The 20,379-nt window shown below is 42.2% G+C and overlaps 1 protein-coding gene across 4 annotated transcripts in view; it reads left to right on the top strand.

Moving 5' to 3' along the window:
* The first annotated feature begins 84 nt into the window (after positions 1-84).
* TMEM117 (transmembrane protein 117) overlaps positions 85-20,379 on the top strand; it is a 238,920-nt gene continuing 218,625 nt past the window's right edge. The window contains exons 1-3 of one of the 4 annotated variants that reach the window (XM_075494335.1): positions 9,542-9,604; positions 10,817-10,889; positions 17,476-17,780. In XM_075494335.1, the coding sequence (XP_075350450.1) occupies positions 17,504-17,780 (277 nt within the window). In that variant the 5' untranslated portion in view covers positions 9,542-9,604; positions 10,817-10,889; positions 17,476-17,503. Of the gene's footprint in view, positions 124-9,541; positions 9,605-10,816; positions 10,890-15,141; positions 15,500-17,475; positions 17,781-20,379 lie in introns of those variants that run through there. The other 3 variants (XM_075494325.1, XR_012774410.1, XM_075494344.1) reach the window with 3 other exon arrangements.

Consider the following 20,379-nt stretch of genomic DNA (forward strand, 5'->3'; position numbering starts at 1 on the left):
CTCACCTGCCGTCCCAGAGCGTGTGGTGCGATCTGCAGCGGGGCAGGGCCTGTAGCCGGCCCTGCGCCTGCCGTCGTGCCCCACAGGGCTGCTTGTTGGCCGAAGTACTGAAAAATAACTGAGGTGAATTTAGTTGATCTCTAGGAGTCTGTCGTGGAGACAACTTAGTTGATCTCTAGGAGTCTGTCCTGGAGACCTCCCACTCTCGCTTGGGGCAGCAGGGAAGGAGCCACAAGGTGGGACACCTGGCTGCTTGTGTGTACTGTGAATTTTGCATTAAACAGTCACCTGATAAAGAGCCCAGAAATCAGGGGCAGATCCCAGAACCATGGCTCTTTCAGCTCAAGCCCTTGCCCCTGACAAGGCAGTCTTTCTCTGTTAACTTTGCATTATTTGCTACTTGGTGGCACTGCATCAACAGAAATAGTGACGATTTCTTCTCTTCCAGCATGCATCTGGCTGTTGAGATGCTTGTCTTGCATTGGCAAAGCATGGATCCAGGCTGAGAAAGGGTGTACCTGCTTCTCAGTGAGTGGCCATACACTCAAAGGCTTTTACACCTTTTCAACCTGTGTTGATAAAGTTTCCCTAAACTTTTTCTTTTAAAGTTCCCAGTGAAGGAGGCTCCTGCGTCACGAATTTAAGCATGCTCTTAGGTAGGTTTGCTTTTGCTAGCTGTCTTTCACAGGCACATCTGTTTACAGGTTGAGAAGCACTGTCCTCTAACAACAAAAAGATGGCTACTATCTCTTCTTTAAAAATGGCTTCTGTGTCCTGTAGTCAGCGTTTTTAATCTGTGCCGTGGTCTGGATTAGACTACACAGGCGAAATGTGCAGGCAATTGGAGATGTAACAGGGCTGTGGGCACTTAATGTAATGTCCTGATGCTGACGATTTCTTCAGATTCCTGGGAGTTAGCAGGGGTTTTATGGGTCACTCTTCAACCCGAGAACATAAGAAATGCTGTAACAGGGCACACCAAATATCTAGCCCAGTGGACCAGGCAAGAATAGAAGAGTAAGGCAAGCGCATGGTAATCCTTCCCTGGCTCACCTTCCCAGTCTCCAGAGCACTGCAGCTCAGGAATTTCTGAAGTCAGCTGTGTTGACAGATGTGGGTGCCTGCGCTTTGTCAGATCCCCAGTTTAAAGACACCGGGTGAGGGATTTAGTGTCCTATTTGGGAAATGTGAAATAGCACTGTAACTGTAGTATGTGAGCTATGCTGTGTAATGCTAGTCCGGCAAATACAAAATCACTATGGAGACATGTCACTAGACAGTGAGCTGGGACTAACCGTGAGGACTGAAGCAGCCAGGAAAACAGAAGCTGCAGGTTTTTTTTCTTTTAGCAAGGAGGCTGAAAGAGACAGGGAAAAGACTTCGTGTGAAACCAAGAAATGAGAGATGGGAGGTGCCTCGCAGGTACCCAGAGGTCAGCTCTAATTCCTCTATTATAAGCCTCCAGGAGCACAGAGCTTATAAAAAACCAAAGCAACTCTTAGAGAAGAGCTTTTCCAAGAGGAAAGGAGTGCTAGAGATCTAGCCAGAGTGGCAACCAAAGTTGTGGTGCTATCACAGTTACTTTAAATCATTTGAGCTTAAGTCTGCCACGGGTCCTATGTTCTTGGTTCCTCCCCATGTTGGTGTTAGTGTTTTTAAAGGATGGATTTGCCTGAAAATTTACAAGGGAAAAGGAAGTTTTCCTTGATAGACAGATGTCCTGAAAAGGCAGATCAGTTCCTTGATCCAGTTAGTCATGTGTCCCCAGGAGCACTACTATTGGCACAATGTGGTAACAAGGATGCGTAGCTAAGACTGTGGAACTGTGCTTTCAATGGAAACCCATGCTTAGACTGGAAGTATCAGAGTGGTATGAGACTATAACGTCTGTCACCATATTGAGATCACCTTGACTATCTGATGTCACATCAATTCCCACCAATCTGTCAGAGGGCTCTAAAGTACAGAAGTGGGATCTTCTGGTTCATGTAGAAGCAAGGCTGGTACACATTGGCATTTCATAGCACCTTTTTGGCAAAAAGACAAACTGAAAGTCTAAATTTTTTTTTTAAATCTCAATATCACAAATATTTTCCTATATTACAGTGTTTGATGTTTGACAAAAAAGAGATGTTGCACAGAAACAAGCACAAGCAAGTAAGGAATTATGTCTATTGAAGATGCCTAAAGTTCTGAATTTCAGTGTGCTTTAGAGTCTTACTAAAATGTTTTTGATGATTAAAGTCCTATCCAAATCATAAGTGTCAGGATAAGAATAGGGAGGTTTATTTGTTAGCATATGCATTAAGTAACTTTTTTCTTTTTATTAGTTATATTTTCTTCCCTGTACTTGAATTAATTTTTTCCACTATACATTAGTTTTTTTATCTAATTAAGGCTGTTTTGGTAGAGAGAACATATTGCAGTTTCCCAAATTTTCACAAGATTCTTTTAGCTGAATAATAAATGACATTTTAAAAAAGGAAATAATTTTAATAGACTTTGGTACAGCATTTTCTATGTGACTTCTGGGTCTTGTTTTCATTTTCAGTGTCTTTGTTGTCTTTCCCTATACATTTACTTCTTCATTGATTTAACAATGCTCTATTCACTTATGCTAGTTTATTAAATGCTGTGGTTATAATCTCTATGGAATCCTCAATTAATTGTGTTTATAGTTCCATAATGGTGTGCAAACATTTTCTCCTGTTGTGATGCTGCCAGGAAGGCCTGTTCCAGGTTTGACTATAATTGTCCACTTGAAAATGGAAATGCACATATTTTTTTACATACAGTTTTTATTACTGCAGTCCATACCTATCTTGAGGTGACACTTCAAACACTAAACACATTTCCAACAGCTGAAAAGTGAAAACCTTTTTACTGGGCAGTACTACAACTTCATTTTCTTGCTGTGGATCTCCATTGCCTGTAGATCTCTATCCTGACACTCTTCAAAGCTTCAGTTTAGATTATTCTTTTCCCCTGTCAGCATGTTCTTCAAAAATAACTGTATTCTCATAAGACAATTACAGTATTAGAGAGTTAGTCCATCAGCAAGATGAACTTTCTTCAATATAGAATAAGAAGGAATACCAACTTCCTTCAGAAATATGCAAAAACTTCATTTCTTCAACTCTGCTTCCAGTAATTTCCATTCCCATACACCCATAGGTAGCTAAACAAAGAAATTGGAAGTCACACCACTCCTAGAGTCAGATTTGCTTGTAACTTTGAGGATATGTGTGAAAGGTGTTCCTAGCAAAATGGACTTTGGTTTCTGAGCATGCCCGTGTTACCTGTTTGCAAGTCTCAGTATATGTAGCTCTAATCAACCAACACACTATGTTCAAGTCAAATAAAAAGGTATTTCTTTGTGATGGCTAGAGCTTATGGATTGGCTAGTCTGCTATTAAGAAGTATTGCTATAAGAACTCATCACTCTCTTGCCATTGTAACAAGTGGTTTTTATTACAGTATGGACAGCTCTCTCTTTATGTTCATCAGTAAGTCTTTATAGCACTATGAATATATCTCTTAATTTCTTTATGCTCCGAGGTATTTCTGTTTGTTTCTCATCAATGAGCAAATAAACCATCTCACTCCTGTCTCTTAATATTCATAATCTGAGGGACTTTTCTTTCAAGCTGCTTAAACAGCTGACACAGTAGGCGTTGTCTGTGCATGGCCAGGAACGTGCTAGGTAGACAACTATTCTAAACTGAATTACAATATAATAGATAGCCAAGTTTGAGATACTGGGGTTTTTCTATGCACTGCTATAGATGAAAACAGATTTGTAGCAATAGGTTGTGCTATCCTAAAAGTTGTAGACAACTGATTCTTGTCATGTTTTGGTAATAGAAGCAAATGTCCTGTGAAGTAAACTGAACAAAGCGCAATTGGTGGGAATTCCCATATTTCTTACATCTTTCTGTTCTATTAAGTGCTTCCAGACATTATTAAGGAGTTTATTCTGAATATGGTTTGTTGATATCTTTGTCCATTTCTAGACGTTATTCTGATCTGGTAAATCTGTAGATAGACACTAGACATGGCATCTCTACATTTTCTATGCACAGCATAACAAGCAATATGATGGTCAAATTGTTTCATGCTCTCAGTGATGTTTAAATTACAAAATTTCTCAAATGATGTTTGTTCTTTCATATACCTACCCTGATAGTAGTAATTAAGTAACACATAAATACCACTACAAAATCATTGTGCAAAATGAAAGTCACCCTTTCAGCCACTCTTGAGATTTTCTCTTCTGCCTCCATGGTGTGTTATTTGAATGCATTTCTGAAGTGCATTAAACAGTATTGCGGTTCTCGATTTTGCTTTTTCTCTCCAGTGGGAAAAATTATTTTAATTATTTAAAACCTATATTTGCTTTGTCAGTTATTGATGACAAGTTCCAAGAAGTTTTCTTGTGTGTAGAGCACACAAGAGCTTTTTAGGAATCATCTTACATGATGTTCAAGGTGATTCTTGGGTCAAAGAAAGCAAGAAAGGGACCAGCTCCCTTAGGCCTTTGGAATAGATTTATAAGTCACAATTTCCACTTTAAGCTATCAGGACTAAGCTATTGCATGTGTACCTTCTTCCCAGACCATCACATGCCTGACCATAAATACCAAGATTTTAAATTTGACTGGATTCTAGGGGAAGACTGCAGAGAAAACAGAAGCAGGACATGATCTGCTCCAGTAGGGTGGGTGGCTAAAGAGATGTACTAATTATTTATAGCAAGGTGTATTACATTGCTGTAGCCCAGATCAAAGATGATAACAAAGCAGTAACTGAAGCCATATTGTTATCTCCATTGAACAGGAATGAAGTCTTCTTGCCACCAAAAAGAAGCTTCACTGAAATAACACTTTTATTAAAAATGAACATCCTGTATTGGAAAAAACTCTAAGGCAAATGTGAGCTGCTGTTTATGTTCATGTGAAACCTTCCCCTGGATCTCAATCTAGAAAAATTGTTCCAATATCCATTTAGTTTTGAAGAGACTGGGTACATTTGATGTCTTTCAGCAGCCTCTCCTTTCCCGTTTTCATGTCAATTAGGGCTACTCTACCTTCCACTTCATTGGATTTGCTAGCTATTTCTTGATGAGAAAGAAAATGTGCTTGGGACTGTTTCAATCCTATTTGGATGTTCATACTGACAGCCCAACACATAGCGACTGGAGAAGGACTGCTTTTAGAAAGCTAGTGAGTCCTGGCAGAGAGCCACCAAACACAATGCTGTCTAGATTTGAAGTAGACCTTATCTGCCAAGGCTGGTAATTACCTCCTGCAGATGGGTGGCTTGTTTGGCCAGTAGTCATGTCTGAGCATAGAGCAGTATTCGAAGTTTGCGTGATCTAATGAGCTGGTAGGTAGTTTGAGTACTCTGGAACGTAGTCATTTGCTCGAAGATTTCCTCATTCAAATATTCCTGTTATTACAAATATTTAAAAAATAATAACAAGGCAGATGATACAATGATTAGGTGAAAATGCATATTACAAAAATTAGAGATTATACTTCTTTTTTTCCTAACATTACATGGAGGATATCATGACCCTACTGAAATTAAGAATTCTCTCACTGACTTCGGTACAGACAGGACTCTACTAGTAGGGAGTGTGTGAACTGCTTTTAATGGCAGATGATCTAGGATGATACACTGGTGCAGCTCTAGCATGGATGCAGTAATTTTCCTGGTGAACTCAAAAGAGAGATGCTGGGCAACATTCCTTTCATACGTATTTCCACTTTCTTTTAATATTTACTTTAGATGAGTGCATTGAGTCATTGTGAAATACTATCAGCTGAAACACCAGCACTATGCTGATTATGTGCAATTGTTTATCTTGTTTTCCATCACTACAGAGATGGCGGTTCCTCTCTTGATGAGGTACAGTTAGTACAAACTAATGCCAGATGAAGCAAACGCAATGCTGGCCAAGGCATTGTTTGCACTCTGTGTTGAAGACAAAAAGTCCTAAGTCACTTCCTCTCTTGCTTAGGGTCGCCAATTAGGCTGTTGCGTATGGGCCCTGCTAAGACTGTTTACCTTGTAGCCTAGGAGTATCAATATTTGAAAATTTCAGTCTTTTGTCTTATATTTTCTTTGACATTTTGCCTATCCTTCCTGAGATCCCAGGTTCCTGCCTATTTCTCCATGGTATGTATGGCTGTGAACACATTAGATCTAATAGAATCATAGAATAGTTTGGGTTGGAAGGGACCTTTAAAGGTCATCTAGTCCAACCCCCCTGCAATGACCAGGGACATCTTCAACTAGATCGCGTTGCTCAGAGCCCCATCCAACCTGACCTTGAATGTTTCCAGGGATGGGACATCTACAACCTCCCCAGGCAACCTGTTCCAGTGTTTCACCACACTCATTGTAAAAAAAAGTCTTCCTTATACCTAGTCTGAATCTACCCTCTTTTAGTTTAAAACCATGACCCCTATCGCAACAGGTCCTGCTAAAAAGTCTGTCCCCATCTTTCTTATAAGACCCCTTTAAGTATTGAAAGGCCACAAGGACCCTTCTCTTCTCCAGGCTGAACAACCCCAACTCTCTCAGCCTTTCCTCATAGGAGAGGTGTTCCATCCCTCTGATCATTTTTGTGGCCCTCCTCTGGACCTGCTCCAACAGGTCCATGTCTTTTCCTGTGCTGAGGGCTCCAGAGCTGGATGCAGCACTCCAGGTGGGGTCTCACCAGAGCAGAGCAGAGGGGTAGAATCACCTGCCTCAACCTGCTGGCCACACTTCCCTTTATGCAGCCCAGGATGTGGTTGGCTTTCTGGGCTGCGAGTGCACATTGCCAGCTCATGTCCAGCTTTTCAGCCACCAGTACCTGCAAGTCCTTTTCCGCAGGGCTGCTCTCGATCACATCATCCCCCAGCCTGTATTGATACTGGGGGTTGCCCCAGCCCATGTGTAGGACCTTGCACTTGACCTTGTTGAACCTCATGAGGTTCACATGGGCCCACTTCTCGAGCTTGTCCAGGTCCCTCTGGATGGCATCCCGTCCCTCAGGCATGTCAACTGCACCACTCAGCTTGGTGTCGTCTTCAAACTTGCTGAGGGTGCACTCGATCCCACTGTCTGTGTCACTGATGAAGATATTAAACAGTACTGGTCCCAATACGGACCCCTGAGGGACACCATTCGTCACTGATCTCCATCTAGACATTGAGCCATTGACCACTGGATGCGACCATCCAACCAATTCCTTATCCATAGAATATCAGGTTCCCTCTCATGGCTCCTTGTATGCTTCTCATTGCTGTTTTATGGTCTTATCCACATTTCCAAAGAAATTAAGAAAAGGTTCAAACTGTTGTTAGATAATTCCACTTTTTGATGTAGGCATCATGAGGACAGCTAAGACCTTCTGAGAGATGTCGAAGCTGGGGTGAAAGAATGGGAGGACCTGGGACAAAGGATTCCTCCTACTCATGAGGTCCCACTTGTGGGAGAGGAATTCAGTCAGGCAGGCATTTCTCCTGAGTCACTCACAAGTGACACTCAGTTTCTACCCATAAATTACTATTAAAAAATAGTAGCAAGAAAACATGGGAAGTTTTATCCCAAAAGGTCTCCATGAGGCCAGTTAGGGATTTTATTGCTAATTGTTTGCAGAAAGCATTCTGAGATATGACAGAATAAAACTCTACCATAGATCCTTACTCTGCAATGCTTACTGTTTACATAGACAGAAATGCAGAGGAAGGGTAGGAGAAAGACTTGCAGTGAAACCTGAAGTAGTTGCATTGTTCCCTTCTAGCATTTAAGACTGCTCTGTTAGTGCTCAGCTCCCTGCGCTTGCTTCTTCCAGCAGAGTAAGACCCTCACTGGCATACAGAAACCAGATCTATGCTATGTCTGTCTCAGCATAAGCTGAAGGTCTCCAGTACTTCATTTGAGTTCCAGAAGATTCTACAGTGCACTCACTGCTCTTCTTGTAAATGAAAGGAAATTCAATAAACAAACAAAGGACATTTTGACCGCACTGTACATTCTTATTTGTTCTCTCGGGCGCTTGCTCAAAGTGCCTGTCCATTTTCAATGGATTTCCAGCTGCTAAATAAATTATTACATTTATCATTGTAATTTTTTTTTTCATAACTATGCTTTTTCACAGTGCATTAGCGTGAGCTAAAAATAACAGGCATTTGTCACAGGCTATTCTTTGGCCATTGAAAAAATGTCTGTTTGCATAATAGATACTGCATATCCCTATATATGATGAGAAGAAGCTTTAAAGGAAAGTCACAAAGCTTGATCTTCTCATCCCTTGTCCAGAACTAAAAATCTGATAGCAAAAAACCCACTCTCTAGGCGTAGTGTATATATGATTCTCTTATTAATTATCTTCAGACTATGATTAGCTCTCTCATGTTTAATAGTGGTACATTTGATTATTTTCAGTGAGATTATAGTTCTGATCCACCACGTGCTACCATTTGGACAGTCACATTGAAGTTGTTAGCAAGCATAGCTCGCTTGTATTCCTGGGGTTTGATCCACTGCTTGGACAAGCCATGCTTTGCACAAGACACCTGCATGTGTCTGCTTCAGCAGGGACAGATTTGCTCGTCAGTTATATTAGTGCAGTGTCCGGTTTGCCATAGCCTCTATCGAGACACCCGACGCAGCAGCCAGTGCCTCATAGTACCCCCTGCCCTGGCTGTGCTTCTGTTTCCCCGATCCAGTCAGCTGCATATGACAGTGCACGATGAGCTCTCAGACCTTTTAATTGTATTAGATAACATACTCCAATTTCAGGTATGCAGAGATTTGAAAATAAAGTCATTTAATTGTTTGAGTTATCACACTGTGCTTGAGTTTAAAAGCAGTACTTTTGTCAAGATGCAAAATGTTATGTCATGCTACACCTATTTTTGTTCTAATAGAAATAGAATCAAGACACAGGGAGTTTATATGACGACACAGTAAAGCCTTCAGACTTTTTTTTACAGAGGCAATGTATTGTTATACTGTAGTTATACAAAGTACAGTTGTTCATTGCACTTTGGAAGAACATCATGAGGTACAGTACTTGAAAACACAAGACTTTTTTTTAGTCGTATGTTTTTTCATGAGGTTAAGAAATTACCCCTTATTATTTTTAATCCAGTTTTTCTTTAGTATTGAATAAACCAATGAAACTTAAATTATTTTCCTGCCAGATAGTAATGAGGCGTGCTTATATAAAAAGAATATAAAGCTCATACTAAACAGAACATGTGATGTTACATTTTTTTACTAGAGTTCAGCAACATTAGAGTATATTTTCCCAAAGACTTTCTATTAGCACTTACTATTTTCTGAACTTTTGTCTTCCAGCTTTAATCCTACCTTTCTGAAATCTTCTTTTACCATTGCAATAAACTTGGACAGTGTGGTTAAGCAGTATCCATGGAAGGCTGAACTCAGATTCCACTTTTCTTAATTTGTGTTTTCTCTAATTCTGTATATGCGACTATCAACGTAGCTGCAAGCTGATTATTCCTTTCTTTTCCTAGTACAGAAGTCACATCTGGTTGTTCTATTAGTTGAAAGCATCCATATGGCCAGCAGATGCACTTAAAAGGTATTTAATTAGTGGTGTAAGTTCACCTCACTAGACAGTTCTTCAGCGATTTTATCTAGGCTGGGTGTGTGCTTGTTGCCTGTTGAAATCCGTACAATTATTTGAAGTAGAATGACGCTTACCTGGACTAAATTTGGTCTGGATGAACAGAAGTAAGTACTTCATTCAAGTGTAAGTTTTGTTTATCATCTGACTATCATCTTCAAAACTTCCAGTACAGCTTCTGCTTTAACCTTGGTCAGCCCTTTATCATTTGACTCCAGGACTGAAGTTCTGTTTCATCATATGTAAAAGGTCACTTAAACTTCTGGCTCCACAGTTCTCCTACAGCTTTTTGTCCAAGTTCCATTAGTATTGCAAAATTAGATATATGTATTAAATCCTGCTCAAAATTTTATTTTTGTGGTTTAACCTATCGACAATGATGAAACCACCCCTTAACTTCACCTTGGTAAAGTAAAACTTGCTTGACAAGGATCAAAACATACATATCAATCACCCAGATCCCAAGATTCCACTACCGTTTTTAGCCAGAGCATCATTTGTATTTGTTAAAATCTATATCCAAGCTTTTTTTCCCATCTTTTTCTGCCTTATAGAAAGAGCAGGTATAATTTGTTCCTACTCACATTTAGATTTGGTTTGAAATGTTTTGGATTGTACCCAAGAAGTCAAACAGTCTAGAGGTTTAGCATCAGAGATGTGTCCTTTTGCCATTATTTTTAGTTTCCCTCTTTTTAGGTAACTTGCAATCTCTTTCTTGTTTCATCGATGAAAAATGTTAAATAGAACCAGAAATAAGGCCCTTTATCATGACTTGGAAGCCTATTAGTTCATCTGTGTATAACATTGATTTTGTGCCATTCTCATTATTTCATTGAAATGTCAGTAGGTATCTGACCATGTAAATACTTTGAGGAGTTCAGGTATATATCGGTACTGACCTAACCAAAGAAATGCATTATCTCTTAAAGTGACAGCAGAACAGTTGTTCAAAGAGTGTGTTCTGTCAGCTCGTATTATTGCTGGTTGTTCTTGCACAAACAGAGGCATTAGTTAGGCCAAAATCACCACTGAATCTGGTGACTACTCTGACTTACAGTGTGTGTGTGTGTGTGTGTGCGTGTGGAGGGGGGGATTGCATGGCTGCACAGCCTGCACCACTGTCTTCCATTTGGTTATTCCGGTTCTTCTCCCTTTCACTTCTTTCAGTGATTGAGACCTGAACCTGCCTTTCCCGTATATTTGCCCATGCTTGCTATCAGCCTGGGAAGCCTGTAATTAAGTAGGTCATCCTATTTACCTTTAAATATTGTTACAACGTTAACTTTCTTCTAGTTCTATGAAATTTCCTCAGCGTTTCAGAAGTTGTTAGGAAAAAAATGTAATGATTAACATTGCTGTCTATCTTGTCTTTCATTTATTCTTCTAATAACTCTTCAACCTGCCATTTAAAAATAAATGTTTAAGTTACTGCTGTTTACTATCCTTTCATATTATTGATTTAATGGAAAGTATTTCAATGTTATATAGTGTGAAAGCACTGTTTATGTTTTCCAAATATGCAATAGAAACATTTCTGCTGTTCCACATTCTTTTAGACAATTCTATTTTTCACATCTAGTAGTAAAGCAGTACTAGTATTTGCAACGTCTTGTCTCTGATTAACTTAACATTCATACTTTCCATTGGATATATATTTTTGCCTTTTCTTTCTTCTAAGTTCTTAAATTATTTAACTCTAGTTACACACTGGCTGTTTGTTGTCAGCTTTTATTTTTTCTCCATTTGTTTCATGTTTTAATGTGCTGCTTTCTCTTCTTTTAGACAGTAAGAAACAAATTGGGGATGCAGATAATGAATAGATCTTAAGTGGTATAGCTGAGACGGGTTGCCATAACCATGACTGTGAAATTTCAAAGGGGGAAATCTTCTGTTCCAAGGATGTTTTTTGCAAGTGTACTGGATCTGGCCTGGGATGGAGTTAACTTTCTTCATAGCAGCGATACGGTGCTGTGTTTTGGGTTTGTGGCTAAAACAGTGTTGAAAACACACTGATGTTTTGGCTATTGCTGAGCAGTGTGTGCACAGGGTGAAGGCTGTCTCTCTTTCCCACTCTGCCCACACTCCCAGCGAGGAGGCTGGGGGTGGGCAAGAAGCTGGGAGGGCACACGGCCGGGACAGCTGACCCCAACTGACCAAAGGGATACCCCATGCCATATGACATCAAGCCCAGCAATAAAACAGGGTAGAGGAAAAGGGCAGGATGGGGGTTGGCTTCTAAGCTGGCTATCAGAGACTGACCAGGCATCGGTCTGCTTGTGGGCTTTGGTGAGTGATTGCCTTAGCATCACTTTTTTTTTTTTCCAGTTCTCACTTATTACATTTTATTAATTCTCACTTTTTTTCCCCCTCACTTATTAAGCCATCTTTATCTCGACCCACGACTTTTCTCTCTTTTTCTCTCTCCCTGTCCTGCTGGGGAAGGAGGCAGGGGGAGTGAGCTAGCAGCTGCATGGGTGCTTACCTGCTGGCTGGGGTCAACCCACAACAGTGGGATGGAAGGAAAATACATTAGGAGCACAGTGCCTGAGAATGGGGTTTTGAGGTTTGAGGGAATGAAGAACTTTTTCCAAGCAGCAAGCCAGGGAAGAGGCATTTGTGCAACCACAGATGAAAGGAGTGGGAGGGCAGGCTGGGAGAGCTAGGACTGTTTGACCTTGAGAAGAGGAGGCTCAAGGCAGAGGATCTTATCAATGTATCTGAAAGCCTGATAGTAGGGGTAAAGATAAAGCCAGACTCTTCTCAGAGGCAATGGGCACAAACTGAAATACAGGAAGTTCCATTTAACAGATGAAAAAACCTTTTTACTGTGAGGGTGGTCAAACATTGGAACAGATTGCCCAGAGAAGTTGTGGAGTCTCCAACCTTGGATATACTCAAAACCCAACTGGACATAACCCTGCTCTGAGCATAGGGCTGAACTAGAGGATCTCCAGAGGTTGCTTCCAGCCTCAGCTATGATGTGATTCTGTGAAACTTCCTGGGTGTTAAGTGACTCACAGTTTTATGGATCAAGCAGCCAAGCACATAGCCGATATAGATAAATGGGATATCAGAGAGCTTTCTCAGATGAAGCTGTAGCATTTTTTTCCAATCTCCAGAATTACCTTTCAGTCCTGGATTCACAAGAATTTTTAATGAATTGCATTTTCTTTTTATTTTGTTTTTGAATAGAGAGATTACATGAGTCCTTTTAGTTTGGACCTGCAGCCTTTTCACTGACAAAACTAGCACTTTTGCTTTGGCATAGAAAAGCAAAGAAACCTGTCTCTTAGTACAGCGTCAGTATTTTGGAACATACTGTAGCTCAGCGCGTGTTCCTGCACCAGACAGAGTTGTCTGAGGCAGCAGAGCCCTGTAAGAGAACTTTCCAGTTACAGACTAAAGTGCAGAAGGCTGATTCCTCATATTTGAGTGTAAAATGACTCTACAGAAATTGATACTGCAGTACAATATATATACGGTTAGTTCAATACTCACAGCTCTCTGCTGGAAACCAAGTGTAAAAGGATAGCCTTTACACAAGCACTATTGTATAGTAGGAGTGCTGATAAAATAGTTTCATTCACAAGTATCGAAACTAGATCAAGATGACTCGTTGTCCTGATTCAACCTGCTTTTTAGGTTCAACTTACTGGTTTTACTGCTGGCCTGTTCAGTTGCTGACAATTTCGTAGATAAGAGTTTGCTTATATTCTTCTGTGGCTGGCAGTTCCTGGTTTTTAGTGTGTGGGCCTGATAGTCTTGTCTACTTAGATTATTTGTTAATTGTTGCTATTCAGGTATGTACATCATCAACTGAATCTTGATTGCTTGATTAAAAAAAGGTATAGGAGTGGTCCAGCTTTTTTTTTCAATATATGAGTGAAATATTACACTTTTTGGAAAAATATTGGCTTTCTCTAAGAAAGCAATTGCAACATGAAATTTGGGGGAGGTATATGGCGCACTTATGCTTTTGGTTACTTTAGTAGAAAAGTAGATGATTTTAATTTGATTGACTGAGTGGCTTCAAAAACTTGCTCACTGATTTATCATCTGAAAAAAAGTGCATGAACACTCTGTAGTTGTAGCATGGGTTTCCATCTGAGCTGAAGAGAATTTTTTTTAGTGTGTAGGTGCATGAAGAGTGTGATCTCTTTTGTGGTGGGTGCTGCCTCCTTCTCTGTGGATTCTCATTTGTTGAACAGAAGGAGACCGATTGCTGCAAGTGTGGCAGTGCACACAGAACTGTTGCATGAACAGGCAGTGCTGTACGCTGTATTTCTGTACTCTCTCATTGCACATGATGATTTTTTGTCTCTGAATATTTTAAATTTCTGTGTACTGCAAAGATAGTTTGAGGGGGGTGTTAAATATTGATTGTTGCATCTTTCTACCTAAAATTGAGGGTCTCATAGGTTATTCCACTGAGGAAGCTAACGTGGTGATTGTGTCAGATACCTTTGATACAGTTATGTTTATTTACAAAAAGATATAAAACTATATTGCCGTAAGTACAGAAGGGATTCACAAGTCTTCATCTGGTGCTTCTTCTGGTTGTGCTGGTCTTTCACAACATGAAGACCCCTCACCTAGAGACCCTTCCACGTTCCTCAGTGGACCTTGGCCACATTCCTCCGTACCTTGGCCTGAAGCAGCCAAATGTATATCCATGTTTTAAGTTTGATGCCATATTTTAGTTCCCTGCTCCAATGGAGTTACCTGACTTTTCACAACAATACATTGAGGCTGTGTCTAGCAACTTCAAGTTGATTTCACCCGTCTTCAGCAATGAGCAGGACTGGTACGTATTGCATTAAGACCCAGTTGTAATGCAATGCTAAGAGCATCCTGTCAACGTTTTCCTGGGATGTCAGCAATACCAGCACACTGGCACTAGGGACCACATCGCACATAGAAAGGCGTTGGTCGACAATTCGGCTGAAGTGCAATGTCAACAACTCCGTCAGGCTGCACGGGGGAGGGGGGTCGATTTAACAGGTTGCGATGGGCGCATTGTGCCCGACGCAGCGACCATCCTGACTGTGTGTGCACCCCGGAGACTGGCCGTGGCCTCATGCTAGCCCCCTCCCATGTCAGCAAAACGGGTATAGACCTCCCTCATCTCCCAAACGTGAGGTTTTCCTAAATCCTCCTGAGTGAGCTGGATGTTATTGCCAACCCTTTGCTTTTGCTTTGAGGTAATACGCCTCCAGATTTGACCCCGTATTTCCCGTATTTGTAATTGGCTACAGCCGGCGTACTTAATACTGAAGTCCGACCGGTGGGGATTGAGTGTCGCGCCGGTGTCGTTCACCTCCCCTGGCTGGATAAGCCCCCGTGGCTCCCAGGCCACCGTTTTCCGGGGGGAATAAAGACACCCGCGGGCACAACGCGCACGCTTCGGGTCTTTGCTGGCAGGCTCCGGGGGAGGGACAGGCAGGGACAGCCACGGGCGCCGGGACCCTGCCGCAGCGGCGCCTCCCTCTGCCGCCGCGGCTGCGGCACTGCCGGGGCCGGCGCGGCCGCGCTCCCTCCACCGGCGCTCGCCCGCGCCCGGGAGCGGAGCGAGAGCAGAGGAGGGGCACCGGCACCGCCGCCGCCGCCGCAGCCGCAGCCGCTCCCTCCCCGCGGCGGCCGGGGGGCGGGACCCGCGGCAGCGCCAGCGCCGCTGTCAGCGCCCGAGGGGCTGGGGGGGCCCTGCCGGCCGCGGGCAGCTGCGGGGGCTGCCGGCGCGCAGCGCAGCGCAGCGGAGCAGAGCGGGGCCGCCCGCTGCCCAGAGCCGCACCGCGGCAGGCGCGGACCGCGCCGCAGCAGCACCGCGCCCGCGGCGCCGGATCCCCCGTCGCGGTGAGTGAGGCGGGCGGCGGGCGGGCGGCCCCGGGCCGGCGGCGCTGCGGGGGCCCGTGGCCCTGTGCCCCGGCGGGGCGGCGGCGGCGGCCGCGGCTGCGCGGGGCCAGGCGGCCGCGGGTCCCCGGTCTGCGCCGGGGGCAGGGGGAGACGGGTCGATTTAACAGGTTGCGATGGGCGTGTGGTGCGCGGCTTTCTCGGCACCCTCATTTTTGGCGTTGAGGGAGTGAAGAGCAGGCTTCTCAGCGATTTAGCACTGCTGCTCTTTCGGATACTGGCTTCTTATGCTATAAAAGGCTTCCGAGGAAGCTGCGTCTTCAGTTGAGGGTCTCGTAACTCTCGGGTATCCGGCAGCTGCCAAAAATGTCGGGACATAGAGTTGTTTATCTCCAGCCCCATTCGAGCTTTAAGATGGTTCTCGCACATAAGAAATACCAAAACTTTTCTTCCCGTTGACAGGAAGAAAGGAGAACATAGAATAGCTTTGGGCATCCTTATGGCTCTAAAGGCAGTTTAGGAAAATACTCCAAAGTGGTATTTTCTTAGGCTGCTGGGCATATGACCCTTGCTTTAAATCGCTTTATTCATAAAGTTTTCAAAGGGCTGACACTTCCTTGTGCCAACTTTTTAACTGTCTAATGTGTTTTTTTTCTTTTTCATATGTGATTCATGCATAATGGGACATTATTCATTTTTATTATTTACTGAATGTGTTGTCTGAATCTGCTGAGAGGTTCAGTTATCCTTTTGATTTAATGGGTCCAGGATTCCATATAATTTTACAAATATAAATCAGATTATAGTTAAATAATTTTGAAGGGATTACCTAAAGGCAGACATTGTAATTCAAGCCGTTTGTAAGTTTGCAAAGCGATACTCAGTCAGAAGTCCAAGAAGGGATGAGTAATTGATTGGCTTTTTTAGGTCTTTTGCTGTGGTTTGGGTTTTTTTTTCCTGCAGGGCATACGACATTTGCAAAAGTCTGTACTGTTCAATTAAGTACACTGGATCCTTCAAGGATCGTGCTGTAATAAACAAGCAATATTATTAGATACTCTTTTTTTTTTTCTTTTCTTCCTACACTCTGTGTCCCTTGAATAATTGCGGTGTTCCACAACACAAAGGCCTTGTGTCTTTGTGCATACAAAGTGGTTCAACAGGATGAAACAACTGATTTGTTGTGAATAAAAGAAAAAGAAACCAAATGGCAAACAGCTGAAACGTTAACCATGCTCAGTTGCATTTTTCTATAGTAGGCAAGTTTCAAAATACAATTTTCATATTCGTACAAAACAGTCTGCGCTCAGGGCACTTGAATTTCCGGTTTTGAAAATATGCTTAATTATAGGTGTACTCCCTGAAGTCAATGAAAAGTTTTCCACAGGCTTGCCTGACCTGCAAGGATTAATTGTAGCAACTTTTCCATCGTCTTATTCCTTCATATAAACACAAGTTTGTGGTGTTCCTGGGGTATAGTCTTGTGAGCTTCCAGGAGATGAGGCAGTAGAAGACCTCACTGGGCTCACAGGCTTGTTCCGTCCTTCTCCTATAAGGAGAAAGATTCAGTTTAGGCTTAGCATGAACATTGGTGAAATCTGTGTTGTATTTTTTGGAATGTGGCTGGGAAGGCACTCTGAGTTTCATGTAGCCTGTCATGTTCTTACATGCTGTATTTTCATGCCCTATTATGGAGCTGTAATTTTAAAGAGATAGTATAGAAATGTTTGAGGCTGTGCTATAATGTATATATGCTTGTTTGTTGTTTTTACATTGGAATGGGCAGAAATCTCAGTTTTTCTCTACCTGGATCTAACAGTATCTTTTGATTGAAACTTTCATTACTAGTCAAGTCTGAAGTGTTAAAAATTACTGACGGCAAGGTTACAGTGATTTGATTTTTGTAATGTGCAGGTATCTCCTAAGCTCTGAGAATTCTGGGTATATATAACATTGTGCATTTGTGTCTTTACATACAGGCAAAGAACAGTTCTGCAGTATCTGAGGATGGATAAAGACTTCCGCTACTACTTCCAGCACCCGTGGTCTCGCTTAGTTGTGGCTTACTTAGTGATCTTCTTTAACTTCTTAATATTTGCTGAGGACCCAGTATCTCACAGTCAGACAGAAGCCAATGTTATTGTTGTTGGTAATTGTTTCTCCTTTGTAACAAATAAATACCCTGAAGGAGGAGGCTGGAGATTTTTGAAGGTGTTTCTGTGGCTGCTTGCCATTCTCACAGGACTGATAGCTGGCAAATTTCTCTTCCATCAGCGCCTGTTTGGTAAGTTACATGATGCACCTACTGACTTCCTGATAATGGCTTTCTGACTTCTCCTTTTAGCTTTCTACTCATTGCAATTTTGTAAGCTTTGCTATTAATCGCTTCAACTGTTTAGAGCTGTATAGAACTCAGTACATCAAAGCTTCCATCGTTGTGGAAATTAATGCCATGTTTACCTATGTGAGCATAATTCACAATTATTCCAGTCAAACAAGGCTAAAAATAGTGAAAGCTGACATATTTTAAATACTTGAGAGGTCAGTGATTTTCAATATTATAAAAATATCCCTTTGCATCTTCAGACCGATTTTTACTCTTCTATAATTTTCTCAGCAGTTTGCAGAAAAGGCATTGTTCCTTGGGGTGGCGACACTGCATGTCTTGTCAAAAGTCACATAAGTGGAAGCAGAGGCTGTTGTTAGTATTAGCAGAGCTGTGCTGAAGAGCTCCCATGTGAAAACGGGAATTCTAGAGAAGCAGGACCTGTCTGTCTCTTAGTACAAGAGTGAGTCAGTGAAATGGAAAGGTAGGAAATGGAAAAAAATCATGACAGGAAATGCTTTTGTACGCAAGGTGTGACTAAACTGGGGAATTTGGTGCACATGGACTGACTGAAAGGAATGGAATGACCCTGGATTAAATTCCGAGACTGAGAATTTAGATGTAGATATATAGAGATATAGAGATATGAAAATATCTATCATTGTCTTAACTGAGTCATGTAGTAAATGCAGGAAATGTTGCATCTGAAGGCTCAAGGCTGTCTCTAAGTTTTAGAGATAAGTAGAAATCACGGAAAAGATTACTTCACTCCGGCCAGCTGCACCGTTCTTTGAAACATCTGATTCTAGGTGTGTCATTGCTGGTCTAGATGGACTAGTCCTGTATTCTTATACTGGTGGGACTGCAGGATGGATGGTTACTGGAACACCTCGAAGCACATGAGCGGTAGGCCATTTCCTTAGTCTGTCTCGTTCTATTAAGATAGAAAGAGAGCCACTATTGTTTCAATAAATCAAATGTAAAGCTGTTATGTCAAGGAATGAACAATCAAAGCCACATTAAGAGACTTCTCTTAATACAGACTTCTCTTGAAGCACTTATTCTGAAAAATAATTGAGCATTCTGATGGCTATTTGGTAGACATTTTACCTTAATGTAATGATAAACGTAAAATGTCCCCATAAAGAGGACATTTTACCTTAATTCCTGGGCTCTGGAGCAAGCACTGGCACAATAATGTTTTCCATTCTGGCTTCCACAATTGAGGAATGATTTTGTTAAATTGGAGAAGATTAGGGAAAAGTAATGAAACTGATTATAAAATTGGAAAATAAGCCCTACATTGAGAGGATTGAGAGGATAAAGGAAAGATTAGAGGGTGACTTGCTCAAATTTGACTTGAAGGACAGAACCTTCAGTCCAGCAAATGTATTGCAAGGTCCAGTGCTTGGGAGTGGCAAATAGCCAGCACTTTTTTTTTTTTTAACTGAAAGGCTAGACAATCGTGGAACAAGTTGCTATAGGATGTGGCTTCATCAAGATGTGAATTTTTCTTTTTGGGAATATGTTCTAGTCTGACTACAGCGTACCTCTCTGCCTTCTATCTAGGTAGGTTATTATGGTAATTCCTTCTGGATTTCTAAGTGTATGTCATAGATAGGACGTAGCTTAACTTAAATTTTAAAGTGGCTTGAATCAGCATTACTGCCAAAAGGAGAAGTTCTGCCCAGCCTTCAGTGTCTGCTGCTTTGTGCTCTTGTGCAGTTGCTCAGTGAAACAAGATAGGGAACTTACTTACCCATATTAGCAGTACCCATATTTTATTTCTGTGGGGATCATGCCTCTGATCATACCGATGTTTGTGACAGCACAAAGAAGGGATCAGCATTGGGAGGAAACTAACAGGCAAGAGATTCCTCCCCCTGATGGCAGTGCTGGCTTATGGATATTTACGGTTATGGTCTGGGGGAGCAGTATGGATGTAGATGCAATCTGACCTGAGGCTAGTTGCTGCATGTTGAGTTTCATGGCAGTTTGAGCCAACGTAAGCCTGCCACCCTCCTAACCCCAGGCACATTGTTTTGGTGCCACCCTTAGCCAGCACTGCTGTTGATGAAATGGAGCAGCGAGCCAGCTCAGGCAGGTGATCCCATGGAAAACCAGTTGCTTCTGCTGCTGTTTACAGCAGCTCCTTGAACTGATGTGATCACCTGAGTGCCAATGCCCGTGCAACGGCCAAGGACCGTGCAGCCAAGGTAGCCGGGGGCCACGGCAGCCCTACCTTGAGTTGGCTCGAGTGCTGTGGGACTGCACCCACACAGTGTGTCAGTGGAAATGTGCTGTTGCTTGTGATACACTGCGAGCAGATGGCAGTCTGTGTGACTGAGGATCTGACTGTATTGCTGATTGATGTGGCCATACTAGCTGTAAACTAGCTAGTGTGGATAGCGATCGCATTGCTGAGATGATGATGTGGGTTTACAGCTCGAGTGTATCTCTGGGTCTTCAGAAGATTTGTATAGCCCATGCTGAAATCTTTACTGCCAGTTATTTGCCACTATTTTAATGTCTTCACTGCCTAGAAATCCCTCATTTT

This window comes from Mycteria americana, chromosome 1 (assembly GCF_035582795.1).
Source record: "Mycteria americana isolate JAX WOST 10 ecotype Jacksonville Zoo and Gardens chromosome 1, USCA_MyAme_1.0, whole genome shotgun sequence".
NCBI classification, from domain to species: Eukaryota; Metazoa; Chordata; class Aves; order Ciconiiformes; family Ciconiidae; genus Mycteria; species Mycteria americana.